Here is a 19,284-nt window from a genome sequence, read left to right as displayed (position 1 = left end):
ACTGATGTGAGAAACAGACTGTGCTTGTAAACTGGGGGCAAACCTAGCACAGAAGAGCGTACAGGTGATGTAAGCAAAAGGAAATTACTGAAGCAGCATCAAGATTTTGAAATAAGGAGAGAGAAATATGATTGTATGACACAATCTTGTCAGAGAAACATAACTTCTTCAAGGCAAAGAAACCTTGAGAGGTGAGGTGGGAAATCTGAAAAACAAACAGTCAACAAGAGAACAATAAAGAATTGCTAAACACGGCACTGTTGGCTCAGGTGAGACTGGACGGTGCAGACTGGTTGAGGAAGGCAGACAGCATGGATGTTTCTCTCGTTCCCAGTTACTGAAGAAGGTAGAAAACAACCAGGTTACGGACCGCCAAGGAATGTCGAGGCCAGGGGAGGGGACTTGCGGGGCGGGGGCAGCAGAGTGTGGCTGGGAGGCCCAGGGGAGCTCCACAAGGCCTTGAGAGTTACGGAGGGCCAAGGAAAGAGAGGCCAGAATTAAGCGGGGGGAAAAAAAAAGGGTTCAGAGGAAGAAACAGCAAGGAAGAGGTAGAGGCAAAACTAGCTACACAATCTGCCGGACCCAGTGCCATTTCAAGACTGTAAAAGCAAGAGCATTAAACCAGCACTGGATCCTGAGCAAGAAAATGGACTTGCCCTGAGAGCCTACAAACAGAACTACATCTGCACCTTGATTTTAGCCGGTGAGGCCCATTTCAGAGACAGCCTCCTGAACCATAAGAGGACACACCTGTATCGTTTTAAGACACCAAGTCTGTGGCAACTTTTTACAGCACCATGGGAAACAAATATGCCATCTTAGCTCCCAGTAGAAAGATAAGTGTGTCTTTTCCACCAAACCTGGGCCAACACTGGGCGGTAACTTTTTTAATGTTTGCCAGGTTGACCTTCAAAAGCTGGTTTCAGAGTGCTCACTTAACTTGCTTTCCTTTGACTATTTGGGAGGAAGAACATTTGTTCTTTGTTCTTCATTTGTGGGTCATTCAAATTTCCTATTCATGTCCTTTTTCTATTTTTCCATTTATGTCTTTTTCTTAATAATTAGCAAGAGCTCTTTCTATACGAAGCTTATTAATATGCCATATTTACAAATATTATTAGCTTGCCATTTGCCACTTAAATTTGCTTCTATAATGTTTCAGATATAATAATAACTTTGAGTGAAGTCTACCCAAAAAATCCTTTTGTTTTTATGTTTTGAAAGGACCCTTAAACCTATACAGTAGCCAGTGCTATTCAAAGGATGGAAGCTGCACTCCACAAATCCTAAAGAGTTCTAAAACCACAACTCTCTTGCTCAATAATATAACTTGCTCAATAACATGAAAATTCTAGGCATCTGTTTTGCTGCTGTAGGTGTGTCACTAACACTCCTGTTTTCTACTACTAGAGTTGTAAAAGCTTACGCCTGCGGGCTGCTGCGGTAAAGACCTCTATGAGCTCACTTTAATAGCTGCAGGGGGAAGAGTAAGTTATGTAGGAGGCCAAATTTCCTAGCAACCACTGGAAAGCAAAACATCTAAAGCGCTTCTAAGGAAAATGAGTTCAAATGGAACACTTCACATAACTGAATGGGTTAAATTAGGAAAACGGTACCTGAATGCTTACAGGACCCCGATGGAAAGCCTCTTCCCTGTTCCCCATGTCTGTTCCCTATCATGGGTAAGGAACTGCTATTATTGTTTTCTTTTTCCTAATGAAACTTAAGTATAAAATCAAGGTTTCCCAGTAAGTATTAGATCCACATGTTCGGGTTAAAACCCCAAAATCTGACCCAACTAACTTGTTGACCACATGACTAATTTTACTTAGACCAGTGGTTCTAGAACTCTGGGATGCCTCAGGGTCAGCTGCGCGGCTGCGCCTCAGCCGTGCTGACGCCGCTGGTTCCAGCACCAATGTGAGAACTGCTGATGAGAGTTCAGACCAGGCTTGAGCGGATCCGGAATTCACGGAAGGAGTGCGAAAGGCAGGAGGAGTAACAGCAATATTCATTCTGGTAAAAATGTTTAAGTAAATGGTATGGAAAGGACCTCGAGGAGGTAAAGCAAAGCTCTCAAAATCCCTGAGCGCTTGTGATGCCCAACGCCCCACTGGAGTGTTGTGACAGGTGACCTGCCCCCCGCCCAGTTCTCCCAGATCTACAAGCACTGCCCCCTGCTGCCGCCACTCCCCCAGAGACCGCCACCTGACCACCTGACCACCTGACCGGGTGCCAGCGGGAGTCACGCTACAGAAAAAGGAAGTTCGAGGCCGAAGGATCCAGAAGTGCAATAAAGAGGCTGCAATTTAGACGGTGACGGAGGAGCTGATACGCAAAGAAAACCCAGGTTTCTTGACCGTCACTACAAACATAATATGAAAGCCTTCTCAACATCCTTTATTCACTCCTGTTCTTTTTCAGAAATGACTAGCATACAGCAACAAAACATTCCAGACTGGGAATATAAGGTTTGAGTGTGGCTTTCCAACATAATTCTTTTCTGTTTGTATATCCCAAACCATCTATGATCTTTGACTCAACAGTAATTGACATCCATGAGGTTTATGTTGTGGCCTTTCTAGGAACAGGCAGCTTTGTGCAAATCACTGCAAAGATGAACAGACACAGGACGACACAAAACAGCAGGAACTGCTCAGCGACTGGCCCCAAATGAATTTCCTCGGGAAGTCAGAAGAGGAAGAGGTCACTGTATCATAGGTTGTTGGATTTAAATGAAAATAATCGAATTGGTCACTTAACAAAACAAACATTTTAGAAACACAAAAAGATCGTTTTTAACTCACCATGTTATTTTCTTCATATTTATTGAATGCTATTATACGATGTAGTATTATTATATTTATACTATTTTATTTACATTTCTATCATACTACTCTACCATATAATCCTATTATATTTACATACTATGCTGACGCTTTCCTTAACTAGATGTTTTACCATAGTTTTCTGAAATGACAAGTTCTATGTTAGCATTTCTGAAAAAATAATTCTCTTTTCTCTAAATGTAGTATTACACAATTGAGTAGCCTTCAATATATACCTTGCTTGGTAGTTTCTTGAAGACTCTACCAATATTTCAGACCTCTCAAAATCTTAATTTTTGTCCCGGAGAGGTTGTAGTTAAACAAAATCCTGACTGATTTATTGGAAATATGAGTAAGTCTTTTTTAAAGGAATAACTAACATTCAGTTTCAAGTAAGAAGGGATCATTAATCTCACAACACTTGAAGGACAGTATTAAGAATTCATGATGCTCTAACACAGACATCCCTTACACAACAACTCTAAGAATAAATAAACATATTTTCTGGCTAATATTTTTCTGAAGCAAAATACTTCTAGGAAATAGTGATAACCAGGGCCTTGAAATATTTAGGGTTTATAAGACAGACAAACAGACACACCTACACCCACCACTCCCACCTCTTAAACCAGCCATCACCATGGTCAATATTATATGGTATGATGACAAACATGTAAACAAGTATCAAATTTTAAACACCTAAATTTAAAAGGTTGGTTTTGGTTTGTTTTTCTATTCGTTTATTAAGTCAGATTCAAATGAAGGCGTACTTTAGGAGCAAAATCATTAATGTTTTGAAGCAAAACATATCACAGTCACAAGCGCTATTAAGTTTCAATTTTCCTGAAGAAAAATTAGCTTAACAGCTGGAAAAACGAGTTCGTTTGTTTTTATTTTCAAGCAATCTCATTTAGTTGTGACCTAAGAGGAAAGAAAACAGGAAACATTTTTTTCTAGCTATACTGTTCACAAACCAGTGTCCTTTGTGTGTGGTGGGAAATAATTACCTTTATAGCCACAAAAAAATATACTTCTAACAGACAGAAAGTTTTCCCAGTTACAGAATTTAAAGAAAGAATAGTTAGCAGTTAAAAATTACATCCACGAGACACATTATTCATTTTTTCCCCCTTCTGGTAACTTTGAGAAAGCTTTATAACTCACAGAAAAATGACAGACCAATAATGGTCAGCTATTGGTGACTAGGGTATTATTAGATTTAGAAAGCTACAATATATATCATTATTATGCTATTTTAAGAATTACTTAAAAGTACTTGTTTTAGCATCACAAAATTAGTGTGGATTTTAAAAAGTAAGTAGATTTTAGTAGCTATATGTAAGCTACTAAACTTATCAGGTAAATAATATTTATATAATGTATTCATATAAGGTAGTCATCTTACATTGGTTTTAAAATAATAAATTTAGAAACATTAGTATTAAATGTAATTACATACAGAAAAGTAATTTAAGGTCCTGTTATGGGCTGAAGTGTCTGTCCCTGTCCCCATTCATTCATTCTGAAGCCCTAACCACGAAGGGCCTTGAGGGAGGTAAGTCCCTTACCTTTAGGGAGGTAATTCCGGTTAAACGAGGTTATAGAGGTGGGGCTCTAGTCCAACAGAACTGATGTCCCTATAAAAAGAGGAGAGGCGCCTGAGCCCCCTCTCTGTGAGCACACAGGGAAAGGCCGTGCGAGGACGCAGCGTGAAGGCGGCCGTCTGCAAGCCCGGAAGAGGGGCCTCGGGAGCAACCAGCCCTGCCGGCACCTTGCTCCTGGACGTCCAGCCTCCAGAGCCGTGAGAAAATAAATGCCTTCTGTTTAAGCCGCTCAGCCTGTGGCAGCTTGTCACGGCAGCCTGGGGCGACGGACTAGCCCCGGCCCTAAAACCCGGACTGAAACGGCACCTCTGAATAAATGTGACACGGTAATTAAATCTATTTGCAAATAAACATTTGTTTTACCCAACTGAAGAAAGCACACCAGTATTTATATAGGGACACACACACACACAGAGATAAATTTTACAAAAGAAATCAGAAGTCCTTCAAAGCTAAAACACACAATAATTCTGTGTTCTTCTCCACACAGACAATAATCCGGGATTATACTCATTCCATCAGGCAAATTTACTGCACCTCAACAAAGAACGCGTGATCTGACCCGTGACGAGACACAACAGAACGTCCAGGGCTAACTGACACTTGCTTCGTGTATTTAAAATTAATGAATTAGTCATCACACATCATAAAGCACTGTAAGAGGCAAAGCTGCTGGAAACAGCGTACTAGTTTCCGGCCGTCTGATCACTGCTGTGAAGACTCCGCTGCCCCTGCTGAGTCGTGTTCAGGCCGGAGACACCCCCACCTTTCTCACCGTCTGGCTCCCACCCCCCACCCACTGAGCGGAGAGAGCACTCGGCATGCTTGTGCTCATGCCATCCTTTCCTACTGAGAAGCAGCCCTCCCCACAACCAACACCTCTTCCAATGAGATTCTTTACAGCCCAGCTCAGTGCTTCCTCCTCCAGGAAGCCTCACTGAACCCCCATCCAGAAATGATTTACCCTCAAGTGTGCTTACTCTAAAGTGCTTATTCTTTTCTTGTCATATTCTAGTTAAACGTTACTATTTATGTAAAACTCTTATTTAAATATCATTGAGGTTGGCAGCCTCCAAAATGGCCCTTGGTAATCCCCACCTCCTCGAGTCACACCCTTGTCGTCTCCCCCTGAGTGTGGGCTGGACCCAGTGAACTGTTTCTAACAAAGACAATTTGGCAAAAGTGATAAAGTGTCTTTCTGAGATTTGGTTCTGAGAAGCCTGCGCCGGCCTTGCTCCCCTCCCCTATGCCCTCACAGTCACGACCTCTCCCTCTTTCTGTCCCCACCGGCTCCCTGATCCTCGCCCGAGGGTCGTGCTGTGAGGAGCTCTGCCAAGAGGTTCAAATGGCAAGAAACTGACACCGCAGGCCACAGCCAGTGAGGACCCGAGGCCTGTCGACAGCTGTGTGATGAGCACAGGGGCTCCTCCCCAGGGGGGCCAGGGTGTGACCACAGCCCCAGCGGCACCTTGACTGCAGCCTCCGACCGACCCTGAGCGAGAAGCCGCCAGCTAAGCCACATCTGACCCACAGAGACCAGGAGATAATAAATGTCTTTTTAAGCCACTGAGGTGTGGGATGGTGTGTTACACACCAACAGATAACAAAGACTACCATGTTTTCTCTCTCCTATTAACTTACAAACTCCTAGAAGACACTACTGACACTTGTACCACCTTAGCCGGATGTGTTACGTATTAGAAATCAAAAGTGAAATCAGCACAGTTCGAGGACTTAAAGCACTCTAGCCAACTTCTCCCTGGTTCAACTCTCTGTTCAACTCACCAAAAGCATGTGTTCCAAGATGTAGATGATTATTTAATGACAACAAAATGCATCAAATGTTACAAGATATGAAAAGTAACAAGAAAAAAATTCCCAAATATTAAGTTTATTGTTTCCCTTTCATCTCCTCTAACATAAAATTGTATTTCCTAAACAGAATTAAAGTGGATACAGGAGATGACACACAAGAGTAACCGAAAATTTATATAGTTTACAGCCTTCATAACTCAAGTTTTTATGAAGAGTCTCAAACTAATTCATCTATAAACTATTAAGCCTCAAAGAGTAAAATACATATTTTGTGAAAGGCAGGCCCAGCAATCTGGAATCGTTAGAGAAGGGAAAATTCAGGAGAGCTGTAATTTTCTGAAACCCTAAGCATTCACTTCATGAAAAGCCCAAATTTTGTGTAACAATTTTAGGTCCCTGTTTTCCTTCTTATATAAATCTAGAAAACAGTTCATTAAACAAATAAGACATTTTTACAATAGATCTTTTCTGCGACTAATACACAAGTGTGAACTGTAACTCCCTAAGGAAAGGACATAAAATGCAACATTCTCTAAACTCCCTTCCACACGAAACCCTTTTTTTCCCCAAAACATCCTGTGGGCTCAGTTACAGAACATGCTTTTAGAAAAGTGGAATTAAGACTGTGACTTCTTAAATAAAACATAATGAACGAATTAACAAGAATACTGTTCAATGACTTCCATTTGACTGTGAAGTCCAGACCACTGAGCCTAGAGTTCAGAGCCTTTGTGACTGATACTCACGCCAGCTCAACACACTGAACTCACACCGCTGTTCTTCACTCATCTTGTGCTTGAAGACATCTAACTCTTTGGTATTGTTGTTTCTTATACCTAGAGCTCCCCGCCTTCACCATACGCGTGGGTCCTAAGTCTACATTTCCGATGTCACCTCCTCTTGGCAGTCATTCAGACACCCCGTGTGTCAGCTAGTTCTCTCTTCCTTCAACGCCCACAGGGTGTCACCTGTGCTTCTCACATCTCAACTCTGTACATCAAATACTTGTGTTCTTATCCAGTATCTGGATAAGGACTCATATCTGTTTTGTAATAAATATTTCTTAAAGGAATGCGGTTACGAGACACAAGCCTTGCTTGCCTTTCACAAAGTAGCCCAAAATGGCAATGATTTGGGTTCTTATATCCAATTTTATTAGTCCTTCTGTTTTATCCCTCAGAATCGGCTATCAATTTTCGCCATTATTAATAGATTTACCTGTGGTGGTACCTCTCCTCCACCTTCTAAGTTAGTAAGAATAACTTAGTAAATATATATTACATACCAGGATTTCTATAAACATTATGTCACTGAATTTCACAAAAGCCCTATGAAGGAGACATTATGATTCCTGATTTACAAATAAGGAAATAGACCAAAAGAAATAAAGTAACTTGTCTAAGGTTATATGAATAATATGTGCTTGGGAATGTAACCCAAAGCTAGTGGTAATGTTCATCTAAGACTAAATGCTGGTTCAAGAGGGATACTTGATATATTCCGTAAGGAAAAGCTGAAAGAACTTGGAGAGAGGCCCAGCTGATACAGCATATGAGTGGAACGATAAACACTGAATTTGACACACCACGCTTGGGATGTGTCTTTGAGCCAGTCAGTGAAGCTCTCTGCTGGGCAGCTGTGAACCCAGGTCTCGAGCCAGGTGGGGAGGTGCGGGTGGGAGAAAGTGCTCATGAGGCATCAGCGGTCACATCAACAGTGGCGACAGCTATGGAGTCAGGTGAAGGCCACCGTGAAAACCACAGAAAGTGAAATAAATGAAAAAGACCAAAGTCAGACACTGGAAGTAACATGTGAAGCAGGAGAGAGTGAAGCAGACGAGGCGCCTGGAGGGAAGACCCGGAGGGAAGCGCCAGAACGGGAGGAAGGAGTGGAGACCAGCCGGATGGAGGTCTCGGGGGAGACGTCCTGCTCAGATCACAGCGAGCTAACTCACAGTAACTGGAACGAAACACGCATTTCTGCTGAGGCACCGGCCACACCGCGAATGCTCACTCGCACGCGGGTCGGAGCAGACGCAACAGCAGCAGCTCGCGGTGGGTTCTCCTGACCGCAGAGGCCCTGGCAGCAAGGCGTGTGCTCAGTCAGTGCCGCTGAGCAAGCCTGCAGGCCACATGCCGGTCCACACTCAGTCTGCAGAGACGCCTCTGAGGACACAGCCATTTTGGCTAAATTGTATAGCTTACTGGTGTATCAGTTATCCAATTTTCTAAAACATGGATGTTAAGAACATTCTCACTATTGGGGACATAAATAGCTTTTAAGTACCGTGAATCAACTTTGTGGAATATTCTCCAATAGGAACTTCACCTATCCTCTACTTTAATTCTCACGCAGATTTAGGCATACCCATGGGTGTAGGTATTACCCCTCGGTATCCACAGGGGATTGCTTCTGAGACCACCCTCAAACCCAGATACACCCCTTGGACACCAAAGTCCACAGATGCTCAAGTCCCTCATATAAAATGAACTAGCATTGCATATAACCTACGCATTGTCCTCCGGTCTGCTTTAAATCAACTCTCGATTACTTATAATAACTGATACAATACAAATGCTATGTAAATAGTTGTAAATGCTATGTAAATAGTTGCTTTTCAAGTTTTGCTTCTTGGAATTTCCTGAAAAAAAATTTTTTAAAATATTTTCCTTCTGTGGTTGATTGAATCCATGGATGCAGAATCCACAGATCTTTTTAAAGAGAGGAGCAAACTGATGCCCAGTAACGCCAGGCAGTTTGCAGCCACGGCTAACAAACGTCAGAACCCAGATTCCACTCTAGGTCTGCCAACCTACAGAAGAGAAACTCTATCTATCGTACAGAAACCACACTGCAGAAAAAGGTTCCATCTAGAGAATCTTGTACCTAGATAGATTCTACCTAGATCCATGGTACTGGAATATGTACTGTAGCAAGCACTTGAGTTTAATCTCTCAGACATATGTAATAACATGCATATAAATTAATGAGAAGAAACTTCATTTCCTAAGAGATGATACAGACATTCATTCAAGGAATAAAAACATTCATCTGTTATAAAACATAAAACATCTTCTCTAAGAACAAAAATTTACAAGGTCATTATCAAATCATATTTTCAAATATAATTAATTTTTTACTTACCTTCTTGAGCAGCAAATGCTTGACTAGCTGAAATGACTTTAGTTAGCTCTGGATTATACCTTGTGCCCTCTGGAAAAATCACAAGATACATCTGGGAAACCATAAAGAAAATCTGGTTTGTTTTATGTGAGTGTTTTCGTTGCTGCTGTTAACTTACCAATGCTAACCCTATTAATCCTAAGAGGATTTCCCATGGTGGGGAAAAATGTATATTCAATGACCTATGACCTTCATTTCAAGCAGAACAACCAAAATGCACAAATTCAATTAAGTCTTAACATAACATAGACTATATTTGAAATGCAGTCCTACACTCATTTGTGGGTCAGTTACTAAGAACCTAACAGCGTTTCTAATTACACGTTAATATTCACTAATTTAAAAACTGGCGACGAAATGCAGACTCATACAGAGCCCCAATTCGTTAATGAAAGAGCTTTTCTCCTTAAAATTCTGCAAAACGGTTTTTGAAAAGGTGTAAATTTTAGACATCAGGGTCCATAAGTACATCTCATTTGGGGGAAACCATATATAATTACATACATTTCCACAATATAAAAGGTAATAGGTGTTCATATTTTGAAAGATTCACACAGTACTCTTATTTTATACAGCTCCCTTAATGCATTTTAAATGACTCAATTTACAGGCGGCTTCATAAATTAATTATATAAATTATAGAAATCAATTACAAATTAAGTTATAAATCAAGCTGGATGTTTACTAAGTAATCGATTAGTCTAAGCTTTTACACTTACCTGCTTTGGGAAAGGAAAAACAGAAACAGGAAACTGTATACTGAAAAACTCCTAACTTTAGAACTGATGTTACTCATCCTCTCTGCACCTTGTTTCCTCGTCTATAAAATGAAGTGACAGGGTACCTATGCCTCGTTGAGATATTGTAGGGATAAAAGGTGGTAATTCATATAATCTATTTGATACAGCGCTTGGTAGAAAATAATGCTGCAATTTGCTGTTACAATGAAAACAGACCTGCTTTAGAAATCTGCCATGATGATGACGACGCATCTGGTGGGAAGAAAAACCTGACACGAGTAGCTAATCCCCCTGACCTAGGGGACCCACCTTCCCCGCCACCAGCTTTACATGTTGCCTTCTCAGCAACTGCCTCCAAAAAGACCATGACACAAAGCAGTTCTGCTTCTCTCGGGAATGAGAGCCCAGCACAACAGAGGTGTTTTCATCTGATAACTTCCTTGCTACAGCTTTCAAATTGCTGACAAAAAGCCTGCTCCCTTCTTTAGTTCCCCTGGCAATAGAGAAGGTGGCAGCAGAGGAAAGGGAGGGACTAAAAGTGGAGCACTGGGGCAAGAGAAGACTGACCACAGGGTCTGACATTTCTGGACCTGCTTCTCAATTAAGGAAAATATTAGTGAAATCCCTGCTCAACGACAGGGGAGCAGTGAGGATGACAGGAAAAAACTGACAAATGGTCACAAACCAATCAAATTATGTACCAGATTTTTGCTACTGTTCTTATAACTTCTATTCTGCTAAATTTTCATTTGGAAGGAACCAGAGAGTCTGTTTTTCTTTACTGATGACCTTCCATATAAGAAAATCTATCTTCAAGATGTGCTATACCATTTTAAACACACAAACTTCACATCTAATGGAAAATTAGCAGGCTATTCCACAATAACAGTCTATTCAAAAAGAAAAGAGCTATTTAAGAGTTTAAATTGCAACCAACTATTGAACTGGTTATTTCTTATTAAAAACAGCCTTTTCTCTATGGTTTGGAAAAGTTAATTTAACTTTTTAACTGAACCTCAGTTTCTCACTCCCAAATGAAGACTCAGGGTTACTGTGAGCATTATAGGAAATATGTGAAAATGTCAAGCCCTGTGTGGCAGGCTCTTAAAACATTAAGTTTCCTTTCCCTCGGGTTTTTAAAAATCCTATTAGTTTACTAAACAGTTCCAAAGCAGGCACATTTATATAGAAATAATATCTCAGAATGTAATAAATTTTGATTAGCTAGACATCTTAAATTACTTGCTTTCTCTTTAAATAAAAAGCTATTTCATATCAAGCTGCACAGAATATAAATAAGATAGTTCCTCTCTGCCTTCTGCGCCCCAAATTAATCCAATCTAGCACAGCACAACTTCTTTAAAAAGTTTTCTACAATTATAATCAGAAACATTCAATTCATTAAAAACCCCACTATACATTAATGGAGGCAAGAATACAAAAATGTGGAGGGTACAAAGCACCCAGCTCTTTCCTCAAAGAGTGAAGTGCTCTGCGTACGATCAGAAAACAAGGATACAGTCACACAAATGCATACACGAGTGCTGCTGGCAGAGCAACGGCCCTCCCCCAAACGTTCAGACCTAATCTCAGAACCTGTGGGTGTGTCAGGTTATGGCGAGGGGGATTTAAGACCTCAGGGTACGGAGATTATCTCAGACTGTCAGGTGGGCCCAATGTAATCATAAGGTTCTTAAATAGGAAAAAGGGAGGTAAAAGAGTCGGAACCTAGGAGATGGCCAGCACAAGAGACCAGACCAGCCCTTGCTGGCTTTGAAGACAGAAAGAAGTCATAAGCTAGGAAGGCAGGCAATCTCCAAAGCGGAAAAGGCAAGAAAGTGGATTCTCCCTCGGAATCTCCAAAAAGGACCTCAGTGCACTTGATTTTAGTCCAGTGAGACCCATTGTGAACTGCTGGCCTCCAGAATGATCTAGATAATAAATTAGTGTTATTATTTTTTCTGGCTTTATTGAGGTATGATTGACAAAAATCATACATATTTAAGGTGTACAACGTGATGTTTTAATATACATGTGCACTGTGAAATGATTACCACAATCAAATTAACTTATATATCTATCACCTCACACAGTTACCGTTATTTTTTTTTAATGGTAAGAACACTGAAAATCTACTCCTTTAGCAAATTTCAAGTACATAATATATTAAGTATAGTCACCATACTGTACATTATGTCTCCAGAATGTATTCATCTTATAACTGAATGTTTGTACCCTTTGACCATATCTCCCCACATCCCCCAAATCCTAGCCCTGGGAACTGTCATTCTGCCCCCTGGTTCTATGAGTTCAGCTTTTTTAGATTCCACATGTGAGACCATGCAGTATTCGGCTTTCTGTATCTGGCTTATTTCACTAGCATAATGCCCTCCAGGTTCATCCATGTTGTTGCAAATGACAGGATTTTCCTTCTTTTTTAAGGCTGAAAAGATTCCACTGTGTGTGGGGGGGGGGGGGGGGGATTTTCTTTATCCACTGATCTGTCAAAGGACACTTAGGTTGTTTCCACATCTCGGCTGCTGTGAAAGAGCATGGGGATGCAGGTATCTCTTTAAGACAGCAATTTCATTTTTTGGCTATACACCCAGGAGTGGAACTGCTGGATCATAGGGTAGCTCTATTTTTAATCTTCTGAGGTACCTCCATTCTATTTTCCATAATGGCTGTACCATTGTGGAATTCTTATATTTCCAACAATATCGGCTAACTTTTCTATACCCTTACAAACACTTTTACCTTCTGACTTTTTGCTAACAGCCATCCTGACAGGTGTGAGGAGACAGCTCCCTGGTTTTGACTGGCATATCCCTGATGATAAGTGATGCTTAGCACCTTCCATGTACCTGCTGGCCATTTGTATGTCTTCTTTGGAGAAATGTCTTATCAAATTTCTTGCCTATTTTCAATTCAGTTATTCATTTTTTCACTAGTGAGTGGCACGAGTTTTTGGAAATTAACACCCAATTGGATAGGATATGTGGTCTGCAAATATGCTCTCCCATTCTGTAGGCTACCGTTTCATTTTGTTATTTCCTTTGCTGTGCAGAAACTTTTTAGTTTGATGCAGGCCCATTTGTTTATCTTTGTTTTTGTTACCTGGGCTTTTGCTGTTACATCCAATATTTCTGTTATTTTAAGCCAGTAAGTTTGTGGTACAAAACTTTGTTACAGCAGCAATAGGAAAATAATACAACAAGCATAATTTTCAAACATGTTATTTAATCCCACCTACCAAATTAAGTAATTATTAACAAATTCACCATATGAGGAGCTTAGAGAAGTTAGGTGATGTGCAAAGTAGCAAAGTTTAAACGGCAGATCTGGAATTTCAACTCAAATCTGATTTCAGAGCCAATATCTTATCTACCAGGCTGCCTCACATTTGTCTCAGCAATATTTATTGAGATGTATTTCTTAGTAATTTATAATTCAGATATATTGTTGGAAACAAAATTCTGCACTCTCAAATAATACAGTGAATAATAAGAGTTGATTTAATGATTAATCATAGACTTCTGTGAGGAATACTAAGCCATATGGAAGTTGATAAATATATTCCACCTTGTCAATTATGTGATTAACGTTCAGAAACAAAAGAGCATAAAGAAGACTCTGAGAAAAAAGTATCTGTTTCACAGCCTTAAATACTAAAAGATGAAGCGACCAGCGAGATTCTAAGAAACCGGCTTGGACCCACAGTGACCTGAAGTGAGAGCCCTCACAAGCCTGTGCATCTATTACTCAGCACCACTGCGTGAACATCAAAACACTAGACTCTTGCCCTTGACAAACAGAAATGTTCCCTGGGAGCCCAAGACTAGGTTATTTGAACTGAATTTCCTACTGAAAACAACGTAAAAAGCTGAATATAACATCATCTTATAAGCATCCAAGAGCTGACAAGATGGTGAGACCAAACTTAAAGCAAACACAGGAAAGCAGAAGTAAGCCCAGAAAAGACTTTTGTTCTAACAGATTCAAAAGGTGAGGGGAACAAAAATCTAAGGCCACAGACCTTCTGTTAGAAACAGTAAGAGTGAACCGGAAGTGAAGGGACCACCAAAGGCTACGCTCCCAGTGTGAAAGTAAAGCAGGCAGCCCAGCTCTCACGTGGACTCGCCACCGCGGGTGCACTGCCTGGTGGTCCGGTTAGCCTCGAGCTCTGAACGTGGTTTGGGTGGGCCCGGACGAGGGGAGCCTCGAGGGCCCCCACTAAAACAAATACCAGTGCTCTCTGGGGGCAGGCACTGCCGTCTTATGCTTCAGCTGACTTCTGCACTTAATCTTCCAGACACCATCAAGAGCAAACAAAGGTCACCCAGCACACAAGGGAAGAAGACACCATGAGCAAGAAGAGACGAAGTGAAGGTGGAGAGAGAGGGCGAAAGGGGAGGAAAGGAGAGAGGGGATGAAAAAAGAAAAGGACTGGTAACTGTGAGCTAAGTGTCTGAGCACCAGGACAGAAAGCCACGCAAGGCACTGGGGAGCAGAGCTCAGGCAGCCCCTGCTGTGATGGTGCTCTGTCCTCGCAGGGAGCCAGGCAAAGCCCCAGAGCAGCGGTCAGCATTCTTCAAAGAGACTATCGAGACTTCTTTTGGGGGGAGCAACTTGCACTGAATGATTCTTCATTTGTCGATATTCACATTTTTCTGACTTTTCAAATAACTCAATAGATACAAGAAATCCAAATTTAAACTGACAAAACAACTGTTCTTCTAAAACTCCATCTGACACTAAAGAAGAGGAGCTCTTAAGTGGCTGAAGTGTAAGGTTACAAGCGCAGGTCTGTTTTCTATTTATAGACTAAAGACACCAAATATTCTTGTTAGTCCTCTTTAAGGTCAATATTGACAACCACCAGCAAAGGATCTACTTGCCTGCAGCAATTTTTCTGACTGATGGCCAAAAATAACTGCTTATCTATATTCAGAGGGTTTTTGTTGTCTCCAAAACTCTGAATTCTTTCTTACACATGGGATAATATATTTTCAAAACAATTCTTAAATGCTAATTTAATTCTTAAATTAAAAAATGAGAGTTGATTAGAAAAGTAATAAAAATGAGCATAGTCTTACTGGAGTTCTTGCGTTGCTGTAGCTCTGCAGCTTTTTCCTCATTTCCTTTTCATTGAATTTGGCACTTCTCTTTACATAGATCCCTCCATGCTGGGACAGAAAAAACACGAGGGGAGAAAAGTATTTATGATTAAAATACCCAGTGGCCAGTCATCAAAAGGGTTAACTTTATTCCCAAAGAGTGAAGAATAAAATTACATTTTAGGAATTAAATTACGCATATACTTAATACATTCAAATATCAGCTAGAGAACATTAGCTGAAAATTCTCCTATGTTTTCAACACAATTCAAATAAAACTGTGTGACATTTTACTGGAAAATACATGAACATTTAGTTTTGTTGGCAGTTAAAAATGCTTTCTTTCTTAAAAATACATTTTTTAAAGTCAAAAATTCAGTCAGATGGCTCTTAGCTCTCAATTTCTCCACTGCCTTGTTATGGAATAACTAAAAAATCTCCTTAAAATTTCAATGAACACGATCTTCTGAGATTCTGGAAACAGACCCTGCTACGCATATTCATGCAGCACTGTTACTGACTGAATTGTGTCTCCTCCCCCAATTCTTTTTTTTTTAAGCTCTTTATTGGAACATAATTGCTTTTCACTGTTGTGCCAGTTTCTGCTGTACAACAAGGTGAATCAGCTCTATTTATACATAAATCTCCACATCCCCTCCCTCCCGCAACTCCTTCCCATCCTCCCTACCCCACCCCTCTAAACTCCCCAATTCTTATGTTGAAGCCCTAACCTCCCAATGTGACTACATTTGGAGATGGGGCTTTTGGGAAAATAATTAGGTTAAATGAGGTCATAAGAGTGGGCCCTGAGCCAACAGGAATGGTGCCCTATAAGGAGACTGGGACAGAGACAAGTGCATGCAAAGGAGAGACACGGAGAAGGCAGCCGTCTACAAGCCAAAGAGAGAGGCCTCAAGACAAACCAACTGCGCTGATCCCTTGATTTGGACTTCCAGCCTCCAGAACTGTGAGCAAACAAACTTCCGTTGTTTGAGCCACATAGTGTGATATTTTATTATGAGAGCCCTAGCAGCCTAATACAGGTACCTTCATAAAAATTAAGGTAATGTTAATTAAAGCTCCTAAGTGCACTTCATTGAAACTTTGCAACAGGTCAGCTATTTTTTGGGACTCCTCTATGCCAATTTGAACTCATCTGTAAAATTAACCGACTGGCTGAATTTGATTTTGTCTTAAACAAGAATACGAGTAAAAGGAAATAAAGAGAAGCAAAGAGGGGACAGGATAAAGAGAAAAACGGTGGCCTTAGATTCTGGTCATGATTCCTCCCACACATGAAAGGGCCTGCCTGAGCACAGAGAAGCAGCTCAAAGTGCTCTGCAGAACGTACGTCACCATCTACCCAAACTGAAGGGACCAATGAAAATCAACTCATTCTTCACTAACTCTTTAGAATCAAGCCACAGAATGCACATATTGCAATGTGAAGCTCCCCAAGCTTTCAATGACATTGTCTATTCTTCACATACTATTTCCTCCCAGTCATTTAATTTGCTTATTAAAGTCTATTTTAATTAGAAAACATCTGAGTTCTTTCCTAGGTATATGGAAGCTATAGAAGTGAAGACCACGCAAAATACATACACGTGTGATATAGAGAATTGGTAAGCATTATAATAAAGACAGCCAGAAATGGAAGTAGGGTGGAGGAGAGAGTACAGAGTGGAGGTCAACCTCAGCTGTCACACACATCTCTAGTTACACTCATGGGGCTTAAATGAGCAAAAACTTTCCATTGTCCCTTTTATTTTTTTAAATTTAACACATCAGTACGGTTCCCAAAACACCTGCGTCGGTTGGGACGAGGGAGCAAAGAGATCTCTGTTCTGAATTCTAAAGTTAAACTACACGTTACAATGCTCACAAGCTGGCAGTTTGGAACTGTTTAGTTTTCTGAACATCTGTACGTTCATAGGTATTTTTCTACACATATAAAATACGTAATACTTTATAAATACAATAATTAGAATTACAAAACTGGAGTATCTGTTTCTTCATATTTTGCTTGTAAATAACTTCTTGAGTAGCATTATTTCTGCTTCATAACAACTGTAAAAAAGTTTTTTAAACAAAAAAAGGAAAAATTCTTAAACAATTTTTTAAACAAAAGAAAATTTCACTTCCTAGTATAAAGTCCACCACTTATTAATCTTTTCCCATTTATACATGCACCCAGTAGTTTAAAATACTCTTCATTGAAATATATATGAATTTTATTTTCTTTTAAAAGAAAGTAAGTAAAAAACGAAAGAGGAGACAGGCAGTAAGCACGCTGACCTGCAACACCACAGGAACGCTGACCACAGGACTGGCGGGCAGCTCGGGTCGGTGGTACCCATCTCTTTTGTCCAGGGGAAGACTTTCAGAATTACATTATTTTCACAGCTCACCGTACTTTAGCCTCTCTTCTTTAATCAATTATTAAAGCCTTATTAACAAGCACGTCTTCCACACAAATTTCATTCTTAATATTTAGAAAATTATATGTCAAATAATTTTATTCAGAAAAGGAAGAGAAAAATGCTAGTAATTCCCTTCTGAATATTAAAGAGCCTGCTATATAGTTTCATGACCTGATGGTTATTATGTAATTTTAAAGGACTTTTATAAGATAACATATGTTGAATATTTATTATGTACTGACACTCATGCTAGGCACTTTACCTGAGAAAAATAACACCCATACAATGGAAGCCATTTGAGCCCATCTTTGAGCACATAGCGCACGTGTCCGAGAGCGTCCTGCCTGATGGCCAAGATATCAGCAATGATCCAGTCGACTGCAAAGACAGAGCCCGTTAGTGCACATGTGACCCTGCATGACCCCAGCACTCCCTTCTCAGAAACAGAAAAAGCCTCTTCACAAGACTATGAGGATACGCTTTGAAAATATTAGGGTTAGAATTTTTAAATTACTTTAAAACAACACCAGACATTTGAAAAAAAAATTCTGTGGGTTGTTTTAGATTTGTTTTTTGTTGGTTTTTGTTTTTACTTTTCTTGAAAAGCTGCTTATTTCAGGGATAAAATGCAAAAGTCACAAACCATCAAAGTAATCCAAAAGCAGTATGAACAAAGAATAAAATAAGCTCCTCTAATTCTTAAAGTCTAGAAAACATGAAGAAATTATAAGCAAAAAATGGCTAAAGTAAATATTCTGTATATACCAATACGTGCAACAAAAGGCAAGGACATTTTTATCTTGACCAATGACTTTTAGGACACAGTAACAGGTTATAATGGAATTCAAAACAAAGATCTCTCGAAGCTTACAGCTATGCTGGGCACATACGTGTTCTTTACATAATCAAAGGACATGTAGCCAGGCTGCTTATAACTCTAATTACATAGATATGTTATTACTAAAAGGTCAAAAACAAAACAAAACAAAGATAAGAAGGCAAGAGTGAGTTGATAACAGCAAACCCAAAAAGCCTGAAGAAGTAAGCTGTTAATTGATCTTCCAAGCAGAACAAATTTCGAACAGAGGGACCAGCCCTTCCTTGGGAGCAGCCCTTCCCTGACAAAGCAAAGAAACAGAGTAGCAAACGGTGCAGAAGATGGCAAACAGAAGAGATGGTTTAAAGAGATTAAGAGGAAATAAAATGAAGTTAAGAAAGCAAATGGTAAAGGTCTTGAGGACCAGAGATCTAGATTTGAAAATAAATGGCTGCAAACTACCCTATTTCTTCATAAGAATGAAAATGATAAAAATGAAAAGTCAGGGAGACCTTTCTGGTATCTACAGATGACGTGGAAGATGGGATACTTGGGAAAAAAATGGATAAGAGTCTGTGAAAGGACTCAGTCATAGGATCACAAGCGTATTCAGGGCCAGGGAAATTAGAACAGAAGAGCAAATTCGAGGAGGAAAATGTTTAAAAGAAAACCCACAAAAACAACAAACCTGTAGGAAATAAAAGCCAAGAAAATAAAGGAGTTACAATAAAGTTTCAACCAAAAGGGACAGTTTTCC

General features: G+C 40.1%; 1 protein-coding gene across 3 annotated transcripts in view; it reads right to left on the bottom strand.

Annotated features, from left to right (window-relative positions):
• Positions 1-19,284, bottom strand: part of AGPAT5 (1-acylglycerol-3-phosphate O-acyltransferase 5) — a 49,819-nt gene that overhangs the window by 14,715 nt on the left and 15,820 nt on the right. For all 3 annotated transcript variants that reach the window (XR_009047710.1, XR_009047709.1, XM_057696958.1), the window contains exons 3-5: positions 17,973-18,088; positions 15,267-15,356; positions 9,392-9,482 (exon numbers count right to left, since the gene is read on the bottom strand). Coding sequence is in view for 1 of the 3 variants with exons in the window: in XM_057696958.1 (XP_057552941.1) it covers positions 9,392-9,482; positions 15,267-15,356; positions 17,973-18,088 (297 nt within the window). In the remaining 2 variants the exon portion in view is untranslated. The remainder of the gene's footprint in view (positions 1-9,391; positions 9,483-15,266; positions 15,357-17,972; positions 18,089-19,284) is intronic.

Source organism: Hippopotamus amphibius, chromosome 10 (genome assembly GCF_030028045.1).
Source record: "Hippopotamus amphibius kiboko isolate mHipAmp2 chromosome 10, mHipAmp2.hap2, whole genome shotgun sequence".
NCBI lineage: Eukaryota > Metazoa > Chordata > Mammalia > Artiodactyla > Hippopotamidae > Hippopotamus > Hippopotamus amphibius.
Note: the sequence above shows the minus strand (reverse complement) of the source record. Positions and strands in the feature narration are given on the sequence as shown.